Source organism: Chanodichthys erythropterus, chromosome 10, assembly GCF_024489055.1.
Source record: "Chanodichthys erythropterus isolate Z2021 chromosome 10, ASM2448905v1, whole genome shotgun sequence".
Classification (NCBI taxonomy): Eukaryota; Metazoa; Chordata; class Actinopteri; order Cypriniformes; family Xenocyprididae; genus Chanodichthys; species Chanodichthys erythropterus.
This window is the reverse complement of record NC_090230.1, coordinates 14,103,826-14,130,163: the sequence shown is the minus strand read 5'-3', so window position 1 is coordinate 14,130,163 and position 26,338 is coordinate 14,103,826. Positions and strand designations below refer to the sequence as shown.

Sequence of the window (26,338 nt, the reverse complement as noted above, 5' to 3'; positions counted from 1 at the left end):
TTAAACGGTTAGTTCACCCAAAAATGAAAATTCTGTCATTAATGACTCACCCTCATGTCGTTCCAAACCCGTAAGACTTCCGTTCATCTTCTGAACACAGTTTAAGATATTTTAGATTTAGTCCGAGAGCTTTCTGTCCCTCCATTGAAAATGTAAGGTAGACTGTCCATGTCCAGAAAGGTAATAAAAACATCATCAAAGTAGTCCATGTGACATCAGTGGGTTAGTTAAAGTTTTAGAAGCATCGAAAATACATTTTGGTCCAAAAATAACAAAAACTACGACTTTATTCAGCATTGTATTTTCTTCCGGGTCTGTTGTCAATCCGGTTTCACTACTCCGCAGTGACGCTGCTGACGTGTTATCCGGTGCGCCCGAGCTGCATTTACAGTCTGAGGGAGACGCACGCTGTATTCAGGATATTCTACATTGATTGTATTTTGGTATTGCTATATTTTTTAAAATGGTGCGTAAGTGTGCATGTCGTGGATGTCCTAATCGCCAAAAACAATGACGTAAAAGTGCATTACCAACGCCGACAGATGAAAGGAATCAATTCAATGGAAAGGATTCCGGAAGAGAATACAATGCTGAATAAAGTCGTAGTTTTTGTTATTTTTGGACCAAAATGTATTTCAAATTTCGACGCTTCAAAAACTTCTAACTAACCCACTGATGTCACATGGACTACTTTAATGATGTTTTTATTACCTTTCTGGACATGGACAGTCTACCGTACAAACACTTTCAATGGAGGGACAGAAAGCTCTCGGACTAAATCTAAAATATCTTAAACTGGGTTCCAAAGATGAACGGAGATCTTACGGGTTTGGAATGACATGAGGGTGAGTCATTAATGACATAATTTTAATTTTTGGGTGAACTAACCCTTTAAAAAGCAATGAGCAAATTAACTTTGTACAGTCACAATACTATCATGTGTTGTATTTTTTTTATTTATTGGAGAGTTTTGTAACTTGTAAATTGAGAGACTGTTTGGTTTTGCTTTTTCGGGCAATATTATATGTGTTCAACATGCAAATAAGAATGTTAAGCTGAATACGCAGAATTCAGGAGTCTGAAACCGACCGAAACATATAAGAGTTTACATTTACACAGGGTTAAGAATAGAGAGTGACTGATGTTATGATCATTAGACCAGAATAAAAATAAATGCATTATGAATAATTCTGCTAACATTTTACAATAAGTTTTCATTTGTTTAGATTAGTTAACTACATTGATTAACATGAACTAACAATGAACAATATTTCTACAGCTTTTATTAATCTTAGTTAATGTTTATCTCAACATTTACTAAAACATTTATAAGATCAAAAGTTATGTCTGTTAACAGTAGTTAATGCACTGTGAACAAGCATGGGCATGAACATTTTTATTAACTTACATTAACAAAGGTTAAAGAGTTAAAGAGTTAGTTCACCCAAAAATGAAAACTCTGTCATTAATTACTCACCCTCATGTTGATCCAAACCCGTAAGACCTTTGTTCATCTTCAGAACACAAATTAAGATATTTTTGATGAAATCCGAGAGATGTATGACTCGACCTTCACTGTGCTTACTGCGGCAATTGCTTAAGGATAATTGCAGGGAAGAGAAGAGATTATTAAATAAAGTCTGTATTTTTGTTTTGTTTTTGCGCACAAAAAGTATTCTCGCCGTGTCGTAAAATTAAGGTTGAACCACTGCAGTCACGTCAACAGGTTTAACAATGTCTTTAGTACCTTTCTAGACCTTGACAGTGTTTATTATTATATTGCTGTCTATGGACAAGTCAATACCTCTCGGATTTCATCAAAAATATCTGAATTTGTTTTCTGAAGATGAATGAAGGTCTTACGGATTTGGAACGACATGAGTAATTAATGACACAAATTTAATTTTTGTGTGAACTAACCCTTTAATTAATGCTGTAAGGATATATTGCCCATTAGTAGTTAATGTTAGCAAATGCATTAACTAATGTTAACACATGAGACCTTATTCTAAAGTGTTGCCATAATTTTTAAATGCTGCTACTACTACTAGTACTTCTTATACTACTATTACTACTTCTACTACTTTTATTTCTACTTTTACTACTACTACCACTACAACTTCTATAAATAATATTAACAGAACAATATCCAATGTTGTTATTTAATATTTTTATTATTATTATTATTATTATTATTATTCATAATGCATATATTTAATAAAAAATATATTATATTAATAAATATTAATAACAATATTCATTATTATTTATTATACTATTTTAAATCATTTGAAATACATATTATATTTATTATTATTATTATCGATAAATATATTAATAAATAAATATTAACAACAATATTCAAAATGAATTTATAAAATTGTATATTAAAAATGATAATAATATTATTATAATAATAAAAGATTTTGATGCATATATTTATTATTAATAACAATGTTCATTATTATTAGTAGTAATAATAGTATTAATAATAGTAATGATAAATTATTCACATTGCATATATTTGATTAGTAATTAGAAAATAATATATATTATGAATAATTTTAGCAAACAATGTTCATTATTATTATGTTTATTATTATTTGTTGTTGTTGTTAAATGTGGTATGTACATTTTCCTGTGTTTTCTTCAAACATGCAGGGCTGGTCTCACGTTTGTGTCTGTCCATGACTGTTATTGGACCCATGCACTGACGGTGGACACCATGAACAGGGTGTGTATGGAACAGAGCGTTCACTGCAGAATGTTTTTTCAATGCATATTCTTTCAACAGGAATGACTGAGCGGCCCCGCCATGTCAGCTTAACAGCCAGATGTTTGCATGCTGAGTTCACCATATGTTCAATAACCAACCCTGTCAGCATGGGTTATTTCAGTACTGAATGGCCATACCTCTCATCCTCTCAACTGGTCTATTTTTTGGCAAGTTGCCATTAACTAGACTTATCTTCAAATACAAAACAGCTTATTTAGTTTAGCTTTTTGTTTTATTTTTCCTCAGATTTCTTTCACAGATCTGTTTTACACCCAGATTATTTTGAAAGGAATAATTCACCCCAAAATTAAAGTTATGTCATCATTTACTCACCCTCATGGCTGTACTTACTTTACAATCACCTTCTTTTGTTAAGTTTCACCTCCATGTGACACTTTACAATGAACTTCTAAGCGTAATAGCTCCATATGTTCCCTTAAACCATATTCAGCTGAGACTTGAATTGAGACTCCTTTTGGACTTTTATCTTTTCCCATCCTTCTCTCCTTCTGTGAGTGGTCTATTGTCTGCGAGTCTTTCCCTGACATGCTTTGTGACCACAGATTCCTCTTAAAATGGGAAAGTTCAAAAAGGAGAGAGGTGAAACGTCTGAGACGAGCATAAGAAAAGGGAAGCTAGAAGGAGATAGCATTGAAGCTGGCGCATCAGTGCGCATAATGATTGACTGAGTGCTCTTTGTCGCTCCTCAGGTGTGTCGTGAGCAGTTCGTGGCTCTGCATAGTCAGCCCATTCTAGAGGAGCTGTCCGAGTTTCTTCTGCAGACATATTGCAGCAGGCCTCCGTAAGTCCCATTGTACATTGCTGGTTTTTAACTATTAAATGCTATTTCACTACTAGCTACTAAACTGCTAACTGCTTGGGAAGCACTGATATTGAAATTCTGGCCAATGCCAAACACAACAGTATTTTCCTGTTTATGGCCAATAACTGATAAACTGTCAATATTATAAATCTATACTACTCTATACTAAAGTAAGATAGACTCATAAAAAAAAAATAAAAATAAAATAAAATAAATAGTTCATATCAATATAATATCATATATCGGCTGATAAACAATCATTTTCACTTTAAGGCCAACCAATAAATGGCTGATATTATAAATCTGTTACTTTCTTTAAATAAAAAAAAGAAAGAAAGAAAATTGATAAACACTAAAAACTCAATTAAATAGCTTGCATGCTACAATTGAATTTGGAGTAATCACAAACCATTAAATATTCAATAACGGCCGATAAATATCCAATATCAGGTGAAAAAAGAAGATATTGTTCAACCACTTCACCATTAAATACTAGAGTACTGATATTGAAATTCTCGCCGATACCAATAATTATAGTATCTTCCTGGTTCTCGTCAATAACCAATAAATGGCCGATATTGTAAATTTATTCTACTTACAGAAAATTGATACTCACTAAAAACTGTGTATATATAGATTGTATTTGGAATTAAATATCAAATATTGTCAGAAACGCAATAATTTTCTCATTAGGGCTGATAACCAATAAATGTCTGATATTTTAAATCTGCTTGTTAAAGAAAATTGATACACACTATTTATTTAGAATTAAATATCAGATATTGGCAGACAAGCAATCATGTTAAATTACATTAGATAACCAATAAATGGCTAATAATAGAAATCTATGCTACTTTATTTACAAAAAAAAAAAAATGAATAAACTAAAAACTCAATTAAATAGCTTGCATGCTACAATTGATTTTGGAGTAAGCAGAAACCATTAAATATCCAATATCGGCTGATAAATATCCAAAATCAGTAGTGAAAAATGGCAGATGGAGCAATAATAACTGACATGATCCATGATATTTTTAGTGATATTTGTAAATTGTCTTTCTAAATGTTTCATTAGCATGTTGCTAATGTACTGTTAAATGTGGTTGAAGTTACCATCGTTTCTTACTGTATTCACGGAGACAAGAGCCGTCGCTATTTTCATTATTAAACACTTGCAGTCTGTATAATTCATAAATAAAATAACTTCATTCTTTATAAATCTCTCCAACAGTGTGTAATGTTAGCTTTAGCCACGGAGCACCATCAAACTCATTCAGAATCAAATGTAAACATCCAAATAAATACCATACTTACGCGATTAGACATGTTGCATGACGAAAACTTTGTAAAGATCCATTTTGAGGCTTATATTAGCTGTGTGAACTTTATGCTATTTATGCTGTTTAAGGCAAGCGCGAGCTCCGTGGGCGGGGAGCGTGAGGAATTAAAGGGGCCACAGCATGAATCGGTGCATATTTAATGATGCCCCAAAATAGGCCGATACCAGTAATTACAGTATTTTCCTGTTTCTCGACAATAACCGATAAATGGACGATATTGTAAATCTATACTATTATAGAAAATTGATACTCACTAAAAACTGTGTATATATAAATTGTATTTAGAATTAAATATCAAATATCGGCAGAAACAATCATTTTCTCATTAGTGCTGATAACCGATAAATGTCTGATATTATAAATCTGCTAGTTAAAGAAAATTGATACACACTAAAAATTGTGTGTTTAAATAGTTTTTATTTAGAATTTAATATCAGATATTGGCAAATAAACGATCACATAAATGCAGCAGTTCTCCTACAGTTAACAATAAAATGTCCAATATTGGCCATTAAATATTTAATATCGGCTACTAAGGATGCACTGATATGTAAATTCTGGTACCAATAATTATTTTTATATTGTAGGCGATATAATACACTAATAATAATAAACAAAAAGTTTGTGTGCTTAAAATGAAATTAGAATAGACAGAAACAATTAAATATCACCTGATACTATAAATATAAGTTATTGGATGATATTTGCGTTTTTTTTTTTTTTTTCTATGTTGCTGATATGAATGAATAAGGTTTAATTTAATTGAGTCCAGTTTTTACTCTCACAGGGTTGTATCCAAGCCAAAGAAGATTCAAGAATACTATAAGATGGTGCAGCTTTTGTCCAGCGTTCCTCAAACAGGTGAGTTAAACCCTGACACAGACCACCAGCTCAACATCATCTCATTGACAGCTTGTCAGCTTTAAGGCAGCTTTTTACTGTTGCATAACAATGCACCGTCCTGCAGAACCACACATTTGATTTTATGTTCATCAGCGAGATAGATTTCATTAAACTGATGACAATTAATTCTGTCATCTGGTTAATCTGTTTATGTAACGCGGGCCGGAAGGAAACACACTGGACAACGTGAGCACATTTGTCGCAAAATCACACATCTGGCACATCAAAAAGCTGATTCAGCAGACAATATTGAGGGGAGCTTTTAAAACGTGCTTAAAGCATCAGTAAAAAACAAGAAATATGATGATTCATTCACTGTATAACTGTGCAAAACACACTTTTTCTATAGTAAAACAGCTTCATATTATTTCTAAAGTACTGACACATAAAACTGAGTCATGCTGTTGGAGTGACGCTTAATATTCTTCCAAGACTCATCCTTATTGGCACTAATGAAATTGTGTCCCTGAGGAGTGTGTGTCTGTCCATGTGTGTCCCATAGGCCTGATTTCCTCTGCTCTGTTCTTCAGAACAAGGTGACGTCTTGTGCTTTTGTGCACAAGCAAGTAGCCCACCCACGATTGTTTGCACAAGTCAGTTGCTGCTGACCTGCTTAAGTGTTTTGTCTATATTTATATCTCCTGTAGGATTCATTTCATGTTTTCAAGTACAAATGAAATTGATTTAAGATGAATGGATTGATTAAAGAGAGTGGCATGGTATAAGTTTTTCAGTAGTTATTGATTTCAGGTGCTACCACTTAAAATGAATGATTGTAGAAAGTTATGCGCACAACAGCACTTTTGGTCACTCTCTCTTGGGCATTTTGACATGAAATTTACATATGAAAATAACTGTCAGTTTTCAGCATTGATAATAATCAGAAATGTTTCTTGAGCAGCAGATCAGCATATTAGAATGATTTCTGAAGGATCATGTGACACTGAAGACGAGTAATGATGCTGAAAATCCAGCTTTGCATCACAGGAATACATTTTAAAATATATGAAATTATAAATTATGATATATCACAATAGCATAGGAGACCTTAGTTGCCGTATAATAAAAATATTAAAATTTTAAAGTGTGTTTGTAAATTGCAAATGTAAGTGTAGATCATAATAATAGTATTTATTGAATTTTAATTTATGCTGACATTGTGTTCGGGCACAATTTTTATTTCTTTAGATATTACAATAATGAGAATGTTCTTTAGGCAGAATATTTCTTATTTTATTTTTGTAATAAAAGTTCTTTTTTTAATTATAATTAATGCAATATATACACTACTTTTTTACAAATTAATACTTTTATTAGTAAGGATGCGTTCAATTTATTAAAAGTGACAGTAAAGACATGTATAATGTTTTTTTTTAAAAATGCTGTTATTTTGAACTTTTTATTCATCAGAGACGCCCTCAAAAAAAAATCTATCATGGTTAAATATTAACTGTTTTTGACATTAATGATAATCAGATATGTTTCTTGAGCAGCAAATTCGCATATTAGGATGATTTCTGAAGGATCATGTGATCCTAATGATGCTGAAAATTCAGCTTTGAGCACAGGAATAAACTACATTTTAAAATATATGAAAATAGAAAAGAGTTCTTTTAAATTGTAGTAATATTCCAAAATGTTATTGTTTTTACTGTATTTTTGATCAAATAAATACAGCCTTGGTGGCCATAACATGTTTTTCCAAAACAATAAATAAATCTTGTGTATATAGACATAGTTTCAAAGAGGAAAGTATAAAAAGCACACAATAATTAAGACACCAAAAAGCAAAAGTTATAAAAAATGTACTTGGTGTAATATTTAATGGCAGTTTAAATTACTTGATAATGAGTGCTAAACTGTTTTCTTTTCGAGCAAAAAGTCTGTAATCATGTCATTTCTCTCTTGCAGGTGATTTCGACCTGGAAAAGGTGAAAGAATCAGTGTATTTCTTCAGCTGAGGACCGTATCGTGAGCTGACGGACAGCTTTCATCAGGAAGCTGAGAGCCCTCCACAGACCTCATCAAAACAGATTGCTGCTTTTTACTACATTGAAAGAGTGCATGACTGAGGCTGGATTGGTTGATCTGGTAGTGTGCGTGAGTGAGTGTGTGCGTCTGTCTTGTCATATTATCATAAAGACATCACTTAAGCACTGAAGCAGAGTTCTTACGGAGGTAAACAGCAGGAGTCGCCCTTGTGTGCGGTTACGAGAGCGTGGAAGCGTATACGTGATCTCCTCTTGGTATGGAGCAGGAACACACTCTCGGCAGGGCTCTGATCCGCTCCTTCACTCCTGAGTGCTAACGCGGAGCTGATTAACCACAGATTCTGGCTCTCATCGATTTCAAGGCATCCCCGTCTGAAAGGCCCTCTCTGACATTTCCACTTGGACATGATTTACTCCCAGCATCCCCGCACAGCTGGCGGCTCTCACATTCAAAGACAATGAAAAAAAAACGAGAGGATATTTATGATAATAGATCAGAGCACCTTTAGGACAACTTTGGATGACCTTGTGGTGTTTTTTTTAAGCACTTAAATGACTGTGTTTTATGAACAAAGACATTTTGATCCGTTGGGCGCTTGTTGGAGAATTTACACATGGCATTCGGCGAGAAATAAAGTCAATATTTTTGCACTCTGGGTCTGCGAAAGGTTAATTGTTAATTGAAATTTTCAAGAGCCAATAGCTCGCCTCAGCAGCTCTGTTATGTTTTCTGGATTTTGACAACGTTTTATTACAAACGGCAAAGCGAAAGAAAACCAGTCCAATCCAATGCAAGGCTACACTTTATTACGTGAGAATTGATGTCAAAAGACCTGCTCATTTCCTGACATCTTGAACAACCTCTGTGTAGGAAGTTATGCTTACAATAATAATAGCTTATGGGCTTAGAGCTGTTTGCTGCCACATATTGGTTTTAAGACACTTAACGCCAGTGTTTCCTGAAGCTACAGGCAAAACAAATTAAATTTTACTTAAGCTGCCATGTGATCAGATAAACACGTTGTTCTACCACACAACTACCAGTGTAATGTAATTCCTGAACAACTGACTCTTATAAACTGGTTCTTTTAATGAATCACATAAGATTCACAAGTCATATCTTCATTCTATTTCACTCGAAATTTCATACTTTCCAGAGTTCAGTTAACAATGTGATCAGATAAACGCATCTTTCAAATACACAACCATCTGTGTAATGTGATTCACAACAGTGAGTCTTATGAACTGATTCTTTTAATGAACAAAATGATTCACAAAATCTCTGAACCAAAAGAAATTTCCTGTTTCACTTGGTTTACTTTAAATAATGCTAGAAATGTTAAGCCCGGAACACACCAAGCCGACGGTTGGCCATCAGGCAGTTTTTGTTCATTGACCGACTAAGTTTTCTTAGTGTGTTACGCACCGTCGGCTGAAGTTGGTCCTCATCTGCTTTTTTTTTTTGGCCGATTCAAAATGTTTAATCAGCATCAGAGCTCGTCAGTCAGTCTGGCCATCTAGTCATTCTTATTGGCTGTTCAGCTACTGCCACCTGCTGGTATGGAAAGGCATTTCTTCGTACGCAAGCACAGAACGGACGTGGTACTTGGTCGTTGGGTGTCGAGTGTTGGTTTGGTGTGTCAGGGCAACTTTGGATCCAGGCCCTGCTGACGTGAGCCAATCACGCAGTCTGCTTTCGTCACCACTAGTCCGTTGGCGTCGGCTTGGTGTGTTTCAGGCTTTATACTTGTATTCTTACATAAGTTGGGTTTGCATTTTGATTCAGAATCAGATAAACATGCCACAACCACTAGTGTAATGTAATTCACAAACAGGTGACTCTTATGAAGTGTTTCTTGTAATGAATCACTCAAAAAGATTCAAAGTTTGAATTATTTAAATAGAATTCTTAGCTGAATGAATCACTAAATCCATCAAAGCATTAATGAATCATCAGATTCACTGAACCGCAAGTTATTTCTTGTTTCACTCAAAATGAAGCAAGTAATGTACACTGTATTGCCAAAAGTATTGGGACAATGTTCATTGAATTCAGGTGTTCCAATCACTTCCGTGGCCACAGGTGTATAAAAACAAGCACCTAGGCATGCAGACTGCTTCTACAAACATTTGTGAAAGAATGGGTCGCTCTCAGGCACTCACTGAATTCAAGTGTGGTACCGTGATAGGTTGCCACCTGTGCAATAAGTCTATTTGTGAAATTTCCTCACTACTAAATATTCCTTATTCAACTGTTAGTGGTATCATAAAGTGGAAGCAATTGGGAACAACAGCACCTCGGCCCCGTAAAATCACAGAGCGGGGTCGGCGCCTGCTGAGGCGCACAATGCGCAGAAGTCACCAACTTTCTGCAGAGTCAATAGCTACAGACCTCCAAACTTCATGTGGCCTTCAGATTAGCTCAAGAACAGTACGTAGAGAGCTTCATGGAATATGTCTCCATGGCCAAGCAGCTGCATCCAAGCCTTACATCTCCAAATGCAATGCAAAGTGTCGGATGCAGTGGTGTAAAACACTGGACTCTAGAGCAGTGGAGACATGTTCTCTGGAGTGACGAATCACTCTTGGTGTGGGATTGTCTTTCAGGGGTTGGGCTTGGCCCCTTAGTTCCAGTGAAAGGAACTCTTAATGCTTCAGCATACCAAGACAATTTGGACAATCATGCTCCCGACTTTGTTGGAATAGTTTAGTGATGGCCCCTTCCTGTTCCAACATGACTGCGCACCAGTGCACAAAACAAGGTCCATAAAGTCGTGGATGAGCATATTTGGTGTGGAGGAACTTGAGTGGCCTGCACAGAGTCCTGACCTTGACCCGATAGAACGCCTTTGGGATGAATTAGAGCGGAGACTGCGAGCCAGGCCTTCCTGCCAACATCACTGCCTGACCTCACAAATGCGCTTCCAGAAGAATGATAAAAAATTCCCAAAAACACACTCCTAAACCTTGTGGAAAGCCTTCCCAGAAGAGTTGAAGCTGTTAAAGCTTTAAAGGGTGGGCCAAGTCCATATTAAACCTTACAGATTAAGAATGAGATGTCATTAAAGTTCACATGCTTGTAAAGGCAGGCGTCCCAAAACTTTTGGCAATATAGTGTATAATGAACTTAAAATTCATGAAGTGTCATTACTGACTGGCTGTTCATGATGTTTAGTTAAAGATACATTTGCAATAATTGCCATGAATATAGCCATTGTTGCTAATATGGTGTTAAATCATGAATAAATAAATACATTTGAACAAAGGTTCTTGTTATCATCCAAATTTCACTGCGAAAGAAAAAAAATTGCTCTCAAATCAAGTGATTGGATGAAACACTCCACTTAATCATTCATAACATAGCTCAAATTCTCTGGCGACAGTCTGAGAAGTCACTTGAAGCAACGAGCAACAAGAGGAACAGCTTTTACTTAAAGACACAGCACTTTTACAATCATGTAAATTATTTTGCTAAACCATCATTATGGACTACTGCATATAAATTGATGAATGAATGTATAATAGATTTTTATGAAACAGATATTTACACTCTCATCGTGAATTGAAGGTGAACTAAACACCATATTTCTATGCTGTCTTTTTCTGCTTGCTGTCATGCCCAACAACACCGCATAATAAAATCAAAGCTTTGTGCTTTATTAGGTACTTGTAATGAGGCAGAAACAGACATCTTTCACACTGTAAGACGCTCATAGATGGACATGAGATGAGTTGATATCTTTCAGCCCAATAATTGAAGTGACCATCTCAGCAGTTATGACTAAAATAGAGATAAAGCCAGCTGGCCTTAGATGCAATTCGTTATTATTTCCCAGTTGATGTGGTTACTTCTGCTGCTTCCTTATGTCCCAGACATTACTAATGGAACTGAGAGTTGACTGCATGCCAGAAAGATTTCTTTTTTTCTTTTCAGTTTTGTGAGTTTCTTTTTATTATTATTTTAATTAAGAAGATTGATTGAAGTTGTCACAGATGTTTTCTGAAAGAAAGACACCTCAAGGGTACTGCATGTCACATTTTTCAACATCTTGAGTAGAGCGACCACAAGTTGAACATGCTGACACACTGTCAACTCTTGAAAAGTTCAAGACAGGAACTTACAAACAGGAGCACTTAGCAAAGGTCTAAAGTTTAAAAAACTCTGCGTTTGTCAGACAAGCCAGTGGAAAAGAAACAAAGTTGCATTGAAACCTTCATATCTGTCAGCTTAGATATTAGTCAGGCTCTCGGGGGAAACTATCACAACATGAAATGAGATGGATGGTAATACTTGGTGCCGGAGATTATGCTGTCACTGTTTTACTTCCGTTTAGCAAAAAAATGGCGACAAATTGAATTTCAGATCTGCTGGACTAAAATGAAGTGATGTAATGAACTCAATTAAGTTGTATATTAAACAGTAAGTAAATTTGACCAGTAGCCCATCATTATACAACTTTATTTCATGCAAAGCTGCAAAACAACCCCAGGGTCTTGTAACATCCTAATTAATGAAACACTATTTAAGTAGATTCATCGCAAGATGTTCTGAAGGTTTATTCAAACAAAACAGCAGAGCCCCTGCTAAAGAACATGTCTTTTTAATCAACATAGTCATGAAAAATGTCCACAGATGCTATTGATAAACTATCATAAAACAAACCTATGCAGTGTTGTGAAAGTTAACATGCAGTGTGCCCTCCTTTTGAACAACAACAGAATAAAAGCTTCATTATAAAACATTTTTCCTCTACCATAATGCATAGTAAAACTTAGTGGTATTTAATGACAGCTACAACTGAGACAAATATTCCTTTCTCATGGACAAACTGTAAACTTTATTGCTTCAAATATGACTTAGAATTTGGCAAAAATATAACACTTGGCATATATTGAATAAAGTCAACATCTGTTTTTGGTGCAACAAAAAACCGAGGACATGTGCATCATTAAAAGCAGCTATAAGTTTTTTTTAATCGGCTTATAGGACGACACTGGCTCGTGCACAGCTGAGTCTATTGGGAATCATTTAAAAGACTGTTTTTACAAGGAAAAGACATTATGATTCTATTCAAAGTCATAAAAAATTAACTTTATCCCCTGATGCTATTTTCAACCATCTGCCCATTTTCTTCTTTTTTCAAAATCAAAAATGAGCAATTCACGCTTGGCTTTGTCTCCAGGATGAGAAGAACAAATAGGAGCCGTTACAACAGAGCTTATAGTCTCTTTCAAGCTGTGAAATGGTAACAGCAGAATATAAATAGGTTTCATCAAGGATTCAAAGACCGAGAGGACATCAGACCTCATTAGGTAGCCATGGCAAGTGAGTTATTTAGTGCTCCAAAACAACAGATAGTGGAGAGACTCATCGTCGCCTGATGGATCTCATCACATTGCAGAGGAGGGAGGTAATCACCACCAATGTACTTACTCGCAAAACCTCACTTGCCCTCTAAGATGTGCGATCCCCCTCAAAACTGCTCAAGCTTTGAGCATTAAGTCATATTCATGCACTCTCTGCTTTATTTGTGAGGGAGAATGATTTTTACAAACAGGACAGAGCCACAGTTTTTTAAATAAATAGTTCATTGAGATTGAAAAGCCGACCTTTGTGAAGAAAGCTACTTAAGTCCTTTGTAATTAAGACTTAAATGCATTTGAATGCACCAGATAAGGGCAAATTAGTTTCCCAGTCGTTACACTTTGTACTTTAGCAGCATAATTAGTTTGAAATGTATGTGGTATTCACTCCCATAAACCCTAATTGGGAAATTGTTGATTCTTTTAATTGTCCCAACGTTAAATCAAGATAATGGAATGTGCTCTGTTGTGGGATAGCTAAGAAACAAACGCATATATGGTCACACATACACACACACAACGTTCAAAATCAAGGCAATGAAATTATATTTGTTTTTAACCTTTCATTTCATTTGACACATCTTTACATGTCATCTCATGTTAACATTTTCCTTTGGCCCAACTTTGGTCTGAAGGAATAAGACAAAGACATGGATAGAAGTTCCAGTAAGAATACATCTCCTTTTGAAAACGGTTTGGGACTCTTGAGCTGTCGAATACACCTTTATTTTTCTATAACAATTCTAATATTGCACATTATAGGTTAAATATCTAATGACTAGCCGGTGCATATTGAGAAGAGGGAGTAAGCTCCTACATTGTGATCAGAAGCAAACTGCTAAGTCCCGGTATTCAGACACATATCAGTTTGCATCATTTGTACTACAGTATATAAAAGGGAGTGGGAACATCTTTGTGAGCAGCTACAATAAAGAAAACGATTTCAAAGAGGCAAATTGTGAGGGTGGAAGCTACATTGATGTTTATATCATAGGTACAATGGAAATGTCCCAATAGTGGTAAGAATGATACAGACATGTTCATTTTATGCTATCAAGTCTCAAGGGATTGTTTTCCCTTGTGACCAGTCGCACCACATACATTCTGAGAGTAAAATCCAAAGGTGTGACAAGGGGTCGGGAAGCGTTCTTGGTGAAGGAGAGTCCACATGTTCCTGACCCAGGCAGAGCCTGCCAACACTATCGTGGTCACAAATTTGATGATAATCTAGATCTGATGTGATGTTGTTCAGTTTCTGGTAGACTGATTATTGAATCCTTCTTGGGCAGTCCTGAATCCAAACTGGGTCTCATCTGGGGGAGGGAGGCAGGAGGAAATGCACCTACAGACATTTGGTGGGGTAGTGCCATTCTTGGCGGGATACTTCCTCTAATACCAGCAGGGCCTGGGAGGTTCTGAGGGGGACCGATTGAAGTGGAGGAGACTCTGGTGGACTGGGGAGGGCTTGGGGCAACTGGCTGCACCATGTCATGGGGTAATGATGGCTGGGATGCGGATAGGGCACGGGCATCCTGGCTTAAAGCGCTCCTGGGGACTGGTGGTCGATGTGTTGGACTGGGGACGTGTTGTTGTACAAGGGATAACTGGGAGCCTGAGGGTGCACCTGGTGGACTGGATCCATACTGGAATGTTCGTCCGGTAGTTGCCAGAGGACTGTGGACAGGTGTGCTTGCAAGGGCAGAGGCAAGGGCTAAGGTTGAGTACTGGGAGCCTGGAGGCGTCTGGCTCTGGACCACCTGGAAGCGCCGCACCATGCGGGGTGACTGGACTGCCCCAGAACCCACTAGAGTGTTGCCCATCTGGGGACAAAAGCTCATGGCAACAGCCTGCTGGAGGGTAGCAATGGCAGAACTTGTAGAGGGTTGACTAGAAGGTGCAAACATGCCCCCATGAGTTGAAGGAGTCATGGACATGGCCCTGGGCCTCTGCATGTCTCCTTGTTTAACTAGTTTAACCATCTCCCGATCATACTTCACAATCTCCTGGATCATCTCGTTCTCACGGTTGTTGAAGACACCAGAGTTAAGATCGTGCTGTACTTTGTGCATCAGGATGGAGTTCTTCTTGCCTGAAAGGTACAGATTATGGTCAGTTATAGCTTTGTCTATGCATCTTAGATCATCCCTTTAACACATATATCTGTAAATAATGCAGTTAAAGGGTTAGTTCACCCAAAAATGAAAATTCTGTCATTAATTACTCACCCTCATGTTGACTTTGTTCATCTTCGGAACACAAATTAAAATATTTTTGATGAAATCCGTTAGCTATCTGGCCTCTGATAGACTGCCAGATAGCTAACACAACAACCACTTTCAAGGCCCAGAATGGTTGTAAAGACATTGTTAAAATAGTCCATGTGACTACGTTTCAACCTTAATAAAGAGATGAGAATCATTTTTGTGCGCAAAAAACAAATTAAAATAGTGACTTTATTCAACATTTTTTTCTCTTCCATGACAGTCTCCTTTGCAGTTGATGTAGTGAATGCAGTGCTGCGCTTCTGTGTTCTACGTCATAACGCTGGCTCAGTATTGGCTGTGTCTGTTTATGTGAGCACCACAACGTATGCGTGTAAAGCTGACGCAGAATCTGGCCAATAATGAGTCGGTATTCTGATGTAGAACACGGAAGCGCTGCACTGTGTTTACTATGTCAACTGCGTAGGAGAAATTAGTTAGTTTTGTTTGATTTTTCCACACAAAAAATTACTCTCCTTGCTTCATAACATTAAGGTTGAACCACTGCAGCCACATGGACTATTTTAACGATGCCTTTCTGGACTTTGAAACTGGTTGTTGTGTTGCAGTCTATCAGAGGCCAGATAGCTAACGGATTTCATCGTGTTCCGAAGATGAACAAAGGCAACATGAGGGTGAGTAATTAATGACAGAAATTTCATTTTTGGTTGAACAATCCCTTTAAGGATGTCTAATGATAGTACCAACTACCTAAATGTTTCATGCATATTACAGTAAACCCATTACACTGTACTCTATTACACTCTTTGCCTTTAGTAACTGTCAGACATACTACACTTAATATTTGTCTCATTTCCCAGATGTAGTGATTAAATGGTGCTGAAGAGTAATTAAAATCACATTTAGTAGACTTTAGTAGACTCCATAATGTGGAGAAGGGCCCTCGAGGAGGGGTACTGGACACCCCTGAACTAGTCGATTCTAACTTGCAGGATAAGTCTAACGTTTTAAGAACATGTCTCAAGATCATTATATTCTGTTCCAATCCACTGTACTCCATCTAGCTGAACGCAAGAGCATATCTTAGGCACACAGCCTTTAAGAAACGTGTCCCTTTGGAGTGAATTGAACTCCAAACTAGCCTAATTATAGTTTATTTTGACATGCAGTTTTGCACAACTCTAATAGAGCCTTTTGGTTTGACTGTGTTGACAATTTTATTTAGATGGATTTTTGCACTTTACTCAGTGGATTCCTTATGTTTTTTTTCTGATAACTGCTTTTTCAGGCTGATGGGTCATCCAGTTCTCAGTAAACAGCAAGCCCCAGAGCCATGCTGAGATTTCCAGTGAGAGGGAAGCTATAATGTCTGGCACTAGTGTCGTTGTGCTGAGTCACGGCACCGCAAACACTAACTTGCGACATGGCGCGTGCCTATCACCTGCACCCTGCTGCTAGCAAGACAATTTGCAGCTAAAATGACATCCTTCGCACAGCTCCTTCGGCAGGACCCCAACATCGCCTTCAATTTCTCTCACCTCCATTTCCAGCAGCACATACAAATAACACTCTATCACTCGTGGTTTGAGCATGCAGTTTCACCAAGCTGTCTTCCACATCCACAACTACATGGTTGATACCAGCACAGATTTATGGCATTAATCATGTTCACCTTGTTTTAGATGTCTATTTGAATAAAGCTGTTCAGTTTTTGGTCTAAAACTCAAATGAGGATTATTATCTTTAGCATTCTTAGCATTTTCATGTTGTGGGTAATTTGTAGAATTGTTTAAAGAGGCTTTTATTTTCAAAGTACATAAAACCAATCCTCAAACATGAAATTTGAAACTTTTGTGCGCTTTGAAAATGCTATGTTGTTAACAAGATTTATTGGTATTGTAGCAACTTTTATTTTTAAAGCACACAATGGTTTTAAAGTACATTTGAGGTATATTATGTATTAAGGAAAAAAAAAAAGATAAAAATACTCCAATACTCCAAACCTTATTTCACTCATGAATCAAAAACCATCATTTAAAAACTCTTAACAGAGCCCATTGAATGAATTAGCCTTCCGCTTAGCCCCACAAATTGACGTCATGACTGAATCTCTCTTTTCCCATAGTAAATAAACAACTGAGTCATTTTTGACATTCGTAAATTTAACAGCCAACATTGACAGGAAGTGACTGCAGTAAATCATTATTGTGAAATTGTGGTAGCGGATGTTCTTCTGCAAAATGTCTGTGGTCTAAACTCCTCCGCGTGAGCTGAACTGATCATTTATGGAATCTGGCTGCCATGGCAACAGCAGCAAGTGGGGTGGTTGCATGGCCCATGTGTAAACAACTGAGGTGGTCATGTGAGAGGGAGTGACATCAGCAGCACACTGACCTTGGGAGATAAGGAAAGAGGATGCTGAGAGGGGTGAGGAGGGCAGGTGGCCTGCCTCTCTTGGCAAATTACGTGTTTATGTGCCGAGGACACAAAGCCAAGAATGGCAAAACAATCGTGTTGAAGACAAACAAATTTTGGTGCTGTCTAAAATTTGCCCACAGATGTGACCAATGGATGTCCAAACAAATGGAATTCTGGGCTATGTACCAGTAACGCCTCTAACACAGGTAACACACCTTCACAAAATGTGCTGGGTATGTACTGTAGTATTGCCATGTTTTTATTAAAGGGTTAGTTGACCCAAAAATGAAATTAATTAACAAAAATATCTTAATTTGCGTTCCGAAGATTAACGAAGATCTTACAGGTGTGGAACGACATGAGGGTAATAAATTACATGATTTTCATTTTTGGGTGAACTAACTCTTTAAAAGTACAATGCTATGCATTTATGCAACCAGTTTTACTTTCTAGGCAACTTACCTATTCGATCAAGGCGGTCGATGGCTACGGTCTCAAACGCTCTCCTCATCATGGGGTACTCTTCCAATACTTCATTAAAGTTGTCTACGGAGAGTGAGTACAGTCGGCAGTAGGTGTCCGCCCGCACACTTGCGGTTCGTCTTCCACGGGTCAACAGGCAGATCTCTGAGAATGAACAGGACATATTATGGTTATGGTTCCAGAATCTTTTATATCTTCAGTATGGTTTTAGATTAGTCTTTAGTACTTGTCAAGCTGGGAGACCAGTTAAGACTAGCTGGCTGTACCTGATGTAAAAACAAGCTCAAACCAACCTAAGATGGTTTGCTGGTTTGAGTTGGTTTTAGATTAGTTTTTTAGTACTTGTCCAACTGGTAGACTAACTAATACCAGAGGAACCACCAAAAGCTGGCTGTGCCTAATAGGAACAAAAAACAGCCTAAGATGGTTTGCTCACTTTAGCTGGTTACCCAGCCATGTCAGTCAGGCTGGTCTGGATTGCTGGCTATGAAGTGGTTTCTGTCACTGTTCAGCTGGGTGACCAGCCGAACACCAACTTGACCATGCCAGTAGACCAAGTTCAATCAGATAAGTTTTTTTTTTTGCAAGGTCTTAGCTGGTCGATCAGCTGCTCTTTTAGTCTGACTAGTGGACAGTACTCCTCCCGGAGGGACTTTTAGGCTGGTTTATGTAGGCTTTGTTTTTCGGCAGTGTTCGAATCTAAACATCATTGGAACATAAACTTCAACATAAAAGTCATTAAGTTTTTCAATCTTTTTTCTCTTTATTCTTGAAAGAACACATTGAGATTTCACCACAACAGGAGTTGAAACCTGAAAAGGTAACTGTAAAGGACCTGTCATTCCTTCGTTTCCTAACTACACCTCTTCACTCTGAGAGGAAGGTCAAACTCAGCATTATAGAGAGGTAAGATCCTGTCACTGACTGAATGAGCTCTGTCTACACAGACACACACACACACACATTCAAAAGGATGCTCAGCATTTGGAATCTACCCAGTTGAAAATGTGGCTACACTTCAAAGTGAATGTTGGCACAGCTCACTCTAATTGAAGTTGCTGTGCCCCTCATCCCTGTAGAGTGGATAAAACTCCAGTGAGGGATTCAAGTGGAAGTTGCCTGTTATTAAAAATCAATAAAGCTGTTTATTCAGGGTAACATCTGCATCTTAATAAGGGCCTTTGAGATAAAGACTTAACCTTCTGTTCCTAAAAAAACATTTGTTTAATAGATAATATTGAATACTTAGATAATTTGATTGTATTTCAGAACTATGAATCTAATTTTAGTTCCAGCAAGAGTTGCATGGCTGCAGTGTTTGAAAAGCATTTGATTCTTCTGTGATTCGGGTCAGCATGACTCCATTACAACACCCTTCACTACAGTGTAGAACAGCGGCACTGAATGGGGGAACGGCTAACAGGACGATGTTGTGATAGTTGGGCTATGCAAACACTGTGTTGGATGGCCATTAATATTAACAAAAACAAATGGGGCTTTTATAGCACCCCAACTTTTAGGCAAATATATGTTTTGTGTTGCTTTTATGATTATTTATTTACTTATTTATTTATTTATTTATTAGGTTAACTTTTAAATATACAGACAAATAACTGCAAAAATCTCCTTGCCAATCAATATTCTTTTGTCAGTAAAAACAATCAAATTAAATACATTTACTTGAAGCTAAATTGCATAAAATAATGTTTTTTTTTGAGAATACACACTGCTCAAGTTAAGTCAGTTAAGTAGCAGAGGGGGTTGTTAATCAGTTTCAGCTGCTAATGTTAATGAAATTAACAACACGTGCACTAGATGGGCAACAATAAGATGACCCCCAAAACAGGAATGGTTTTACAGGTGGAGGCCACTGAAATTTTTTCCCCTACTCATCTTTTCTGATTGTTTTTCATAAGTTTTGCATTTGGCTAAGGTCAGTGTCACTACTGGTAGCATGAGGCAATACCCGGACCCTACAGAGACTGCACAGGCAGTCCCAACTTCTCCAGGATGGCACATCAAAACGTGCCATTGCCAGAAGGTTTGCTGTGTCTCCCAGCACAGTCTCAAGAGCATGGAGGAGATTCCAGGAGACAGGCAGTTACTCTAAGAGAGCTGGACAAGGCTGTAGAAGGTCCTTAACCCATCAGCAGGACCGGTATCTGCTCCTTTGTGCAAGGAGGAACAGGATGAGCACTGCCAGAGCCCTACAAAATGACCACTGGTGTGAATGTTTCTGACCAAACAATCAGAAACAGACTTCATTAGGGTGGCCTGGGGGCCCAATGTCCTCTAGTGCAGTGTTTCTCAACCCTGTTCCTGGAGGCACACCAACACTGCACATTTTGCATGTGTCCTTTGTCTGACACACCCATTTTAGATCTTTAAGTCACTACTAATGAGCTGATAATCCTAATCAGGTGTGTTTAATTGAGGAGACATGCAAAATGTGGTGTGTTAGTGTGCCTCCAGGAACAGGGTTGGGAAACACTGCTCTGGTGGGCCCTGCGCTCACTGCCTGGCACTATTGAGCTCGATTGGCATTTGCCATTGAACACCAGAATTAGCAGGTCTGCCACTGGCACCCTGTGCTTTTCACAGATGAGAGCAGGTTCACCCTGAGCACGTGACAGACGTGAAAGGGTCTGGAGAAGCCGTGGAAAACGTTATGCTGCCTGTAACATCATTCAGCATGACTGGTTTGGTGGTGGGTCAGTGATGGTCTGGGGAGGCATATTTGCAATTGTTTTTCAAAAGTATCATTGGTTTAATAATCTAAAAAAATATTTGTTTATGTCTCTCATTAAATTAATATTTTTAAAGATGTTTAGATATTTTTAAAAAAGAAAAATACTGATTTAGAAAGTGAGATTTTTTTTAACGGATTACTGTATTTCATTAAAATGTGTATAATTTAAATTAGTAATTTAAAGTAGTTTTATGGACTTTGCATTTTCCCCTAGTGCTTTGGCTGTTTCTAGTGCAGTTCATTTGGTCTTTGAAGTTTTTTGGCCACGTCCCTTATTGACAAGCTTTTGTAAAGTTGGCACGTACAGCCTCTTATTAAATTTTGCAGTGATATTCTTTCATATTCTAGGGCTCAAGAACTGTGCACTGATTGGCCAATAACTGTACTTCTTTTACAGCCGTATTTGATTAAATGTCTTTGATGATTAACACATCTAAATTTCCTACTAACAAGGGCACTGGTATAAAAGCTGAGAATTATGGACTGAACAATACTACTGAACCAGAACTTATGCACCAGTCTTGAACTGTTATTTAAAGCCGAGTTCAGACTGCACGATTTTCAAAGTAGTCGGGTCACTGTTCTTTTCACACTGCATGACTATCTTGGCCAGCATTCAGTCGCTGCTGTGTTCAAACTGCACAATGGATCGGCGACAGAAGGTTTCACACTGCATGACTTTACAATAGGAAGAATCGCTGACAACTCTGTCTGGCACGCAAACTACGTTTCACAACCAAACACACGCGAGATGTGACAAGGAAACAACGCGATATCAGTTGTGTGTTCTGCAATGAGAGTTGGAGGTAAATACATAATTTTTCAATGTGCTGCTGTTGCGGATGGTCAAGCAAATGTTTGTGCTTTGTTTCTGTTTGATAGAATTGTAATGTTTATCTGAAACGAAGCCATGCTTGCTGATATTGTGGTCTATAATTCCTCCCCGAACTACCCGCTCTCTGTATCTTGCTCTCTCATTGGCTGTCGGTCATCGCCGATGTGGTTTTCAGTCAGAACACTTTTCACACTGCAGGATTTTGAATCGCCGACAGGTCCAGATATTTAGCATGCCAAATATCTCACGGGTGTCGGCGACTTGTCTGCGATTCTCTCAGATCACGTCTTTGCTCAATCACACTGCGTGATTGTCAGTCACGTGAACGAGCATCGATTTGCCTGTGATTTCGGGCATTTGTCGGCGATTTCTCAAAACCTGTCGGCGAGCCAAAATCGGGGCTAAAATCGTGCAGTCTGAACTCGGCTTTAGTCAGATTTGTACCTTAAATAATAACCCCACAAAACAGCAGTCTGTCAAAAAAACACATTTTTCACAACATGCCCAGTTTGAGTTGACATATCCTATTATGCAAAACTGAACTGTCAGTTTTCAAATGATTCAGTGTATCATTTGTATCATCAATGTTTATATTTAAAATATATATATTTCATTCATTGATTGATTGATTGTCTGTGCAATGAAGTCTTGTACTGACCAAAAACAGTTCTTTCAAACACATTATTCAAAATATCCTTATTTTATCGTTTATTTTTGAACTATCCCTTTAAGATCTTAACATGCTAGAAAATGCATTTAAATTCTATGAAAAGAATGTGCACTGAAAAAAATGTTTTAGAGATTTCACAATTATATAGAAACCGCAAATAACACATTGAATTAAATGTGAAATTCTGAACTAGAAAAACTTAAATAGTTTTTTTTTTTTTAATTTACTTCAATAATCTTTGTTTTATAATAATTAAAAAAATAAAAATAAGAAAAATCTCTCTCTCTCTTTTTTTTTTTTTTTACAAAGCAGGCTTTTTATTATGTGAGTATCAGTATCAGTATAGAGTACCGTGACAAATCAGTCTGAATAAACCCCTCTCATTTATGCATTGTAAAAGGTACGGTGTAATTGTTTTTGGCCAGGGAATCTCTGAAGTTGACATTACAAATTGCTTTGCCAATGCTGTTCTGCTCCACTAAATAGGTGTTATTAATTGGCCACATTTGTTCTTTATCTGAAGCCCTTCTTCAGCGCCCCTGGCTCCTGGTATATTCGCTGCCTCAGTGAACTCTGCTCCTTGCCCCTCCCAGACCTCGCCCTAAAGACTCTGGAAAAAGCACTGCTTTTTTTCTGGATCACCAACACAAGCCCCTCGAAGAAGGCAGCATCTTAAATGGGACAAAGCTTGCTGGAGGGAGAAACTAAGGAGTCATGTTCAAATGTCAGTGGTATTTATCACTGTATTCGCAGTGCAAGTGAGCTATTAGGGCTTCAGATGGAGCAGTGATAAGGTGCAATAATGTACGACTGTAAACATTTTTAGCATGCGTTCATCTTATCAAAAAATCATGAAGGAATGTGAACAGGAGGATTTATTTTATTTTTTTCTTTGACTATTAAAGCAATGCCTTAACATTTTTGTATTTTTTAGTATTTTGTTTTTAATTTTTTTGGCATACTTTCCTCTCTGGACTTTTATTTTGAAATTTAATTTTAATAGCAAACAACAATTTAGCCTTGGAAAAACATTTGGCCATAAGAAATTTACAATTTATTGCAATATGATTTGAGTTTGATATGATTATTTGGTAACACTTTACAATAAGGTTCTTTAGTTAATATTAGTTAACTACTTTAGTTAGCATGAATTAAGAATGAACAATACTATTACAGCATTTATGTTAATTTCAACATTTACTAATAGATGAACGACAGTACTTTTTTTAAAACTATAACACTAGCAAAGATTAATAAATACTGTACCAAATGTATTGCTCGCTGTTAGTTCATGTTAGTTATTTTTTTATTCTTTGATAACTTAAGTTATACTGCCTTTGGAAATTAAAATTGTAGTTTTAAGGGTTTTTTTCTAAGTTCATACATTGACTATTATTTTGAAATTGTAATATTTTAATATGCACAAACAGGATGTCAAGTTGTCAACAAAATTTCCAACAGGACAAGTTAGAAATGTAACCTTACAACAGTTTATCCTTTGAAAAAAGCATTTGTCTGTAAGTATTATATTATAATTATATTAATATTATATTCCGAATTAATAAGATGCTCTTTCTGTGTCCTTACCCCCAAAGTAGGAGCCATCAGAAAGCTTCATGCCGATATTCCCTTTGGTCAGGACGCTGACTACACCATGCTGAATGAAGTACATCTTCTTGCCGATAGTTCCCTCACGAATGATGTAATCTCCTGGTTGGAAGACCTCGAAGCGGAGCTTGGTTAACATTGCTGTCACAAAGTTGGGATCTGCGTTGGCGAAGAGCGGCATGGATGCCACCAGCTTCCGGCAGTTGAAGTTGACTATTTCCTGGAAGTGTGGAATTTAGTTTACTGTGAGTTTGAAGACAAGTTATCAATAGTGTACCATTTTCTGTTGGTAACTGGTACCTCTCGTAATGGCTCGTTCAGTTCTTCCAAAATGCTTTCCTCATCGAACATCTTGCCCTGGTATCTGTGCTCATAGTAGTCATGGATTTTCTGCCGGAAGTCGGCCGGAAGTTTGTGGAAAGACATGTACTGCTCAACTTGCTTGTACTGAGAAGAGAAAATGGACACAGGGTCAGAGTGTTAGCTCACATCTCAGGACACACTTGACCCAAAATTTTCAACCAACAACATTTGGGTTGCCCATCTTAATCCCACATGGCCTCTTTTATGGAGAAATGCTGACAAGGATCATTATATACCGATGAAAGTAAACATCCAGGCTTGCTTTACTTTATGGGCTATTTTAGGAAGCATCAATGGAAGTTATTTATGGTGGATGTGATAGACTAAAGAGCATATGATAATATGATGTTCTCAAAGCAGGAAGAGTATGATGAAACGGATGATAAGTTCTATTCATAGCACAGCATATGTAGTTAACCATCTCTCTGCAGCATCATCTGTGCTGTCATGCTTTCTGGGTTGTGTTACAGGAATATGCAGTACATTTAAATGGTTTCGGCTGTGTATCTTGTGGAGAAACTGGATTATATAGAACAACAAATTATACATTTATGGATGTTTATAGCATATCACTGATTCTTATAACCTGATTTACCTGACGTTAGTTTTTAATCAACTATATTTTTACTTTGAAAATAATTTGAGATGATCACTAGAATGTTTGAACACATTTTCCATATCATTTGATATATTATATATTATCATTTGATTGCTATATATTTTTTAAAGATTTTATATTAGTATGCCTATTTAGTATAGATTAAAATATATCTTAAATTTAAGAAAATATTTTTGAAGAAACATTGCTTTTATGCATTGCCAATAGGAAGAGGTTTGTCTTTAATACAGTGGGTACGGAAAGTATTCAGACCCCCTTAAATTTTTCACTCTTTGTTATATTGCAGCCATTTGCTAAAATCATTTAAGTTCATTTTTTCCCTCATTAATGTACATACAACAGCCCATATTGACAGAAAAACAAAAATTTTTGCAGATTTATTAAAAAAGAAAAACTGAAATATCACATGGTCCTAAGTATTCAGACCCTTTGCTGTGACACTCATATATTTAACTCAGATGCTGTCCATTTCTTCTGATCATCCTTGAGATGGTTCTACACCTTCATTTGAGTCCAGCTGTGTTTGATTATACTGATTGGACTTGATTAGGAAAGCCACACACCTGTCTATATAAGACCTTACAGCTCACAGTGCATGTCAGAGCAAATGAGAATCATGAGGTCAAAGGAACTGACTGAAGAGCATAGAGACAGAATTGTGGCAAGGCACAGATCTGGCCAAGGTTACAAAAAAAATTCTGCTGCACTTAAGGTTCCTAAGAGCACAGTGGCCTCCATAATCCTTAAATGGAAGACGTTTGGGACGACCAGAACCCTTCCTAGAGCTGGCCGTCTGGCCAAACTAAGCTATCGGGGCAGAAGAGCCTTGGTGAGAGAGTTAAAGAAGAACCCAAAGATCACTGTGGCTGAGCTCCAGAGCAGTCGGGAGATGGGAGAAAGTTGTAGAAAGTCAACCATCACTGCAGCCCTCCATCAGTCGGGGCTTTATGGCAGAGTGGCCCGATGGAAGCCTCTCCTCAGTGCAAGACACATGAAGGACAAGACACCATCTTGGAGTCCTTCAGATGTTTTTTAGCAAACTCCATGCGGGCTTTCATGTGTCTTGCACTGAGGAGAGGCTTCCGTCGAGCCACTCTGCCATAAAGCCCCGACTGGTGATGACCTTTTCCCATATTTTACCTGCTATAAGTTCAACAGGGACTCACAGGCTCTG

The 26,338-nt window shown here is 37.3% G+C and overlaps 2 protein-coding genes across 4 annotated transcripts in view; one reads left to right on the top strand and one right to left on the bottom strand.

The window, feature by feature from the left end:
• The window catches only part of polrmt (polymerase (RNA) mitochondrial (DNA directed)), a 56,372-nt gene extending 45,115 nt beyond the window's left edge, over nt 1–11,257 (top strand). The window contains exons 18-21 of the mRNA XM_067396140.1: nt 2,662–2,734; nt 3,487–3,578; nt 5,727–5,800; nt 7,754–11,257. Of these exons, the coding sequence (XP_067252241.1) occupies nt 2,662–2,734; nt 3,487–3,578; nt 5,727–5,800; nt 7,754–7,803 (289 nt within the window). The 3' untranslated portion in view covers nt 7,804–11,257. The remainder of the gene's footprint in view (nt 1–2,661; nt 2,735–3,486; nt 3,579–5,726; nt 5,801–7,753) is intronic.
• A 1,200-nt stretch (nt 11,258–12,457) lies between these two features.
• Nucleotides 12,458–26,338, bottom strand: part of hcn2b (hyperpolarization activated cyclic nucleotide-gated potassium channel 2b) — a 34,872-nt gene continuing 20,991 nt past the window's right edge. For all 3 annotated transcript variants that reach the window (XM_067396137.1, XM_067396138.1, XM_067396139.1), the window contains 4 exons: nt 24,483–24,629; nt 24,162–24,402; nt 18,300–18,464; nt 12,458–15,286 (listed from right to left, as the gene is read on the bottom strand). In XM_067396137.1, the coding sequence (XP_067252238.1) occupies nt 14,406–15,286; nt 18,300–18,464; nt 24,162–24,402; nt 24,483–24,629 (1,434 nt within the window). In that variant the 3' untranslated portion in view covers nt 12,458–14,405. The remainder of the gene's footprint in view (nt 15,287–18,299; nt 18,465–24,161; nt 24,403–24,482; nt 24,630–26,338) is intronic.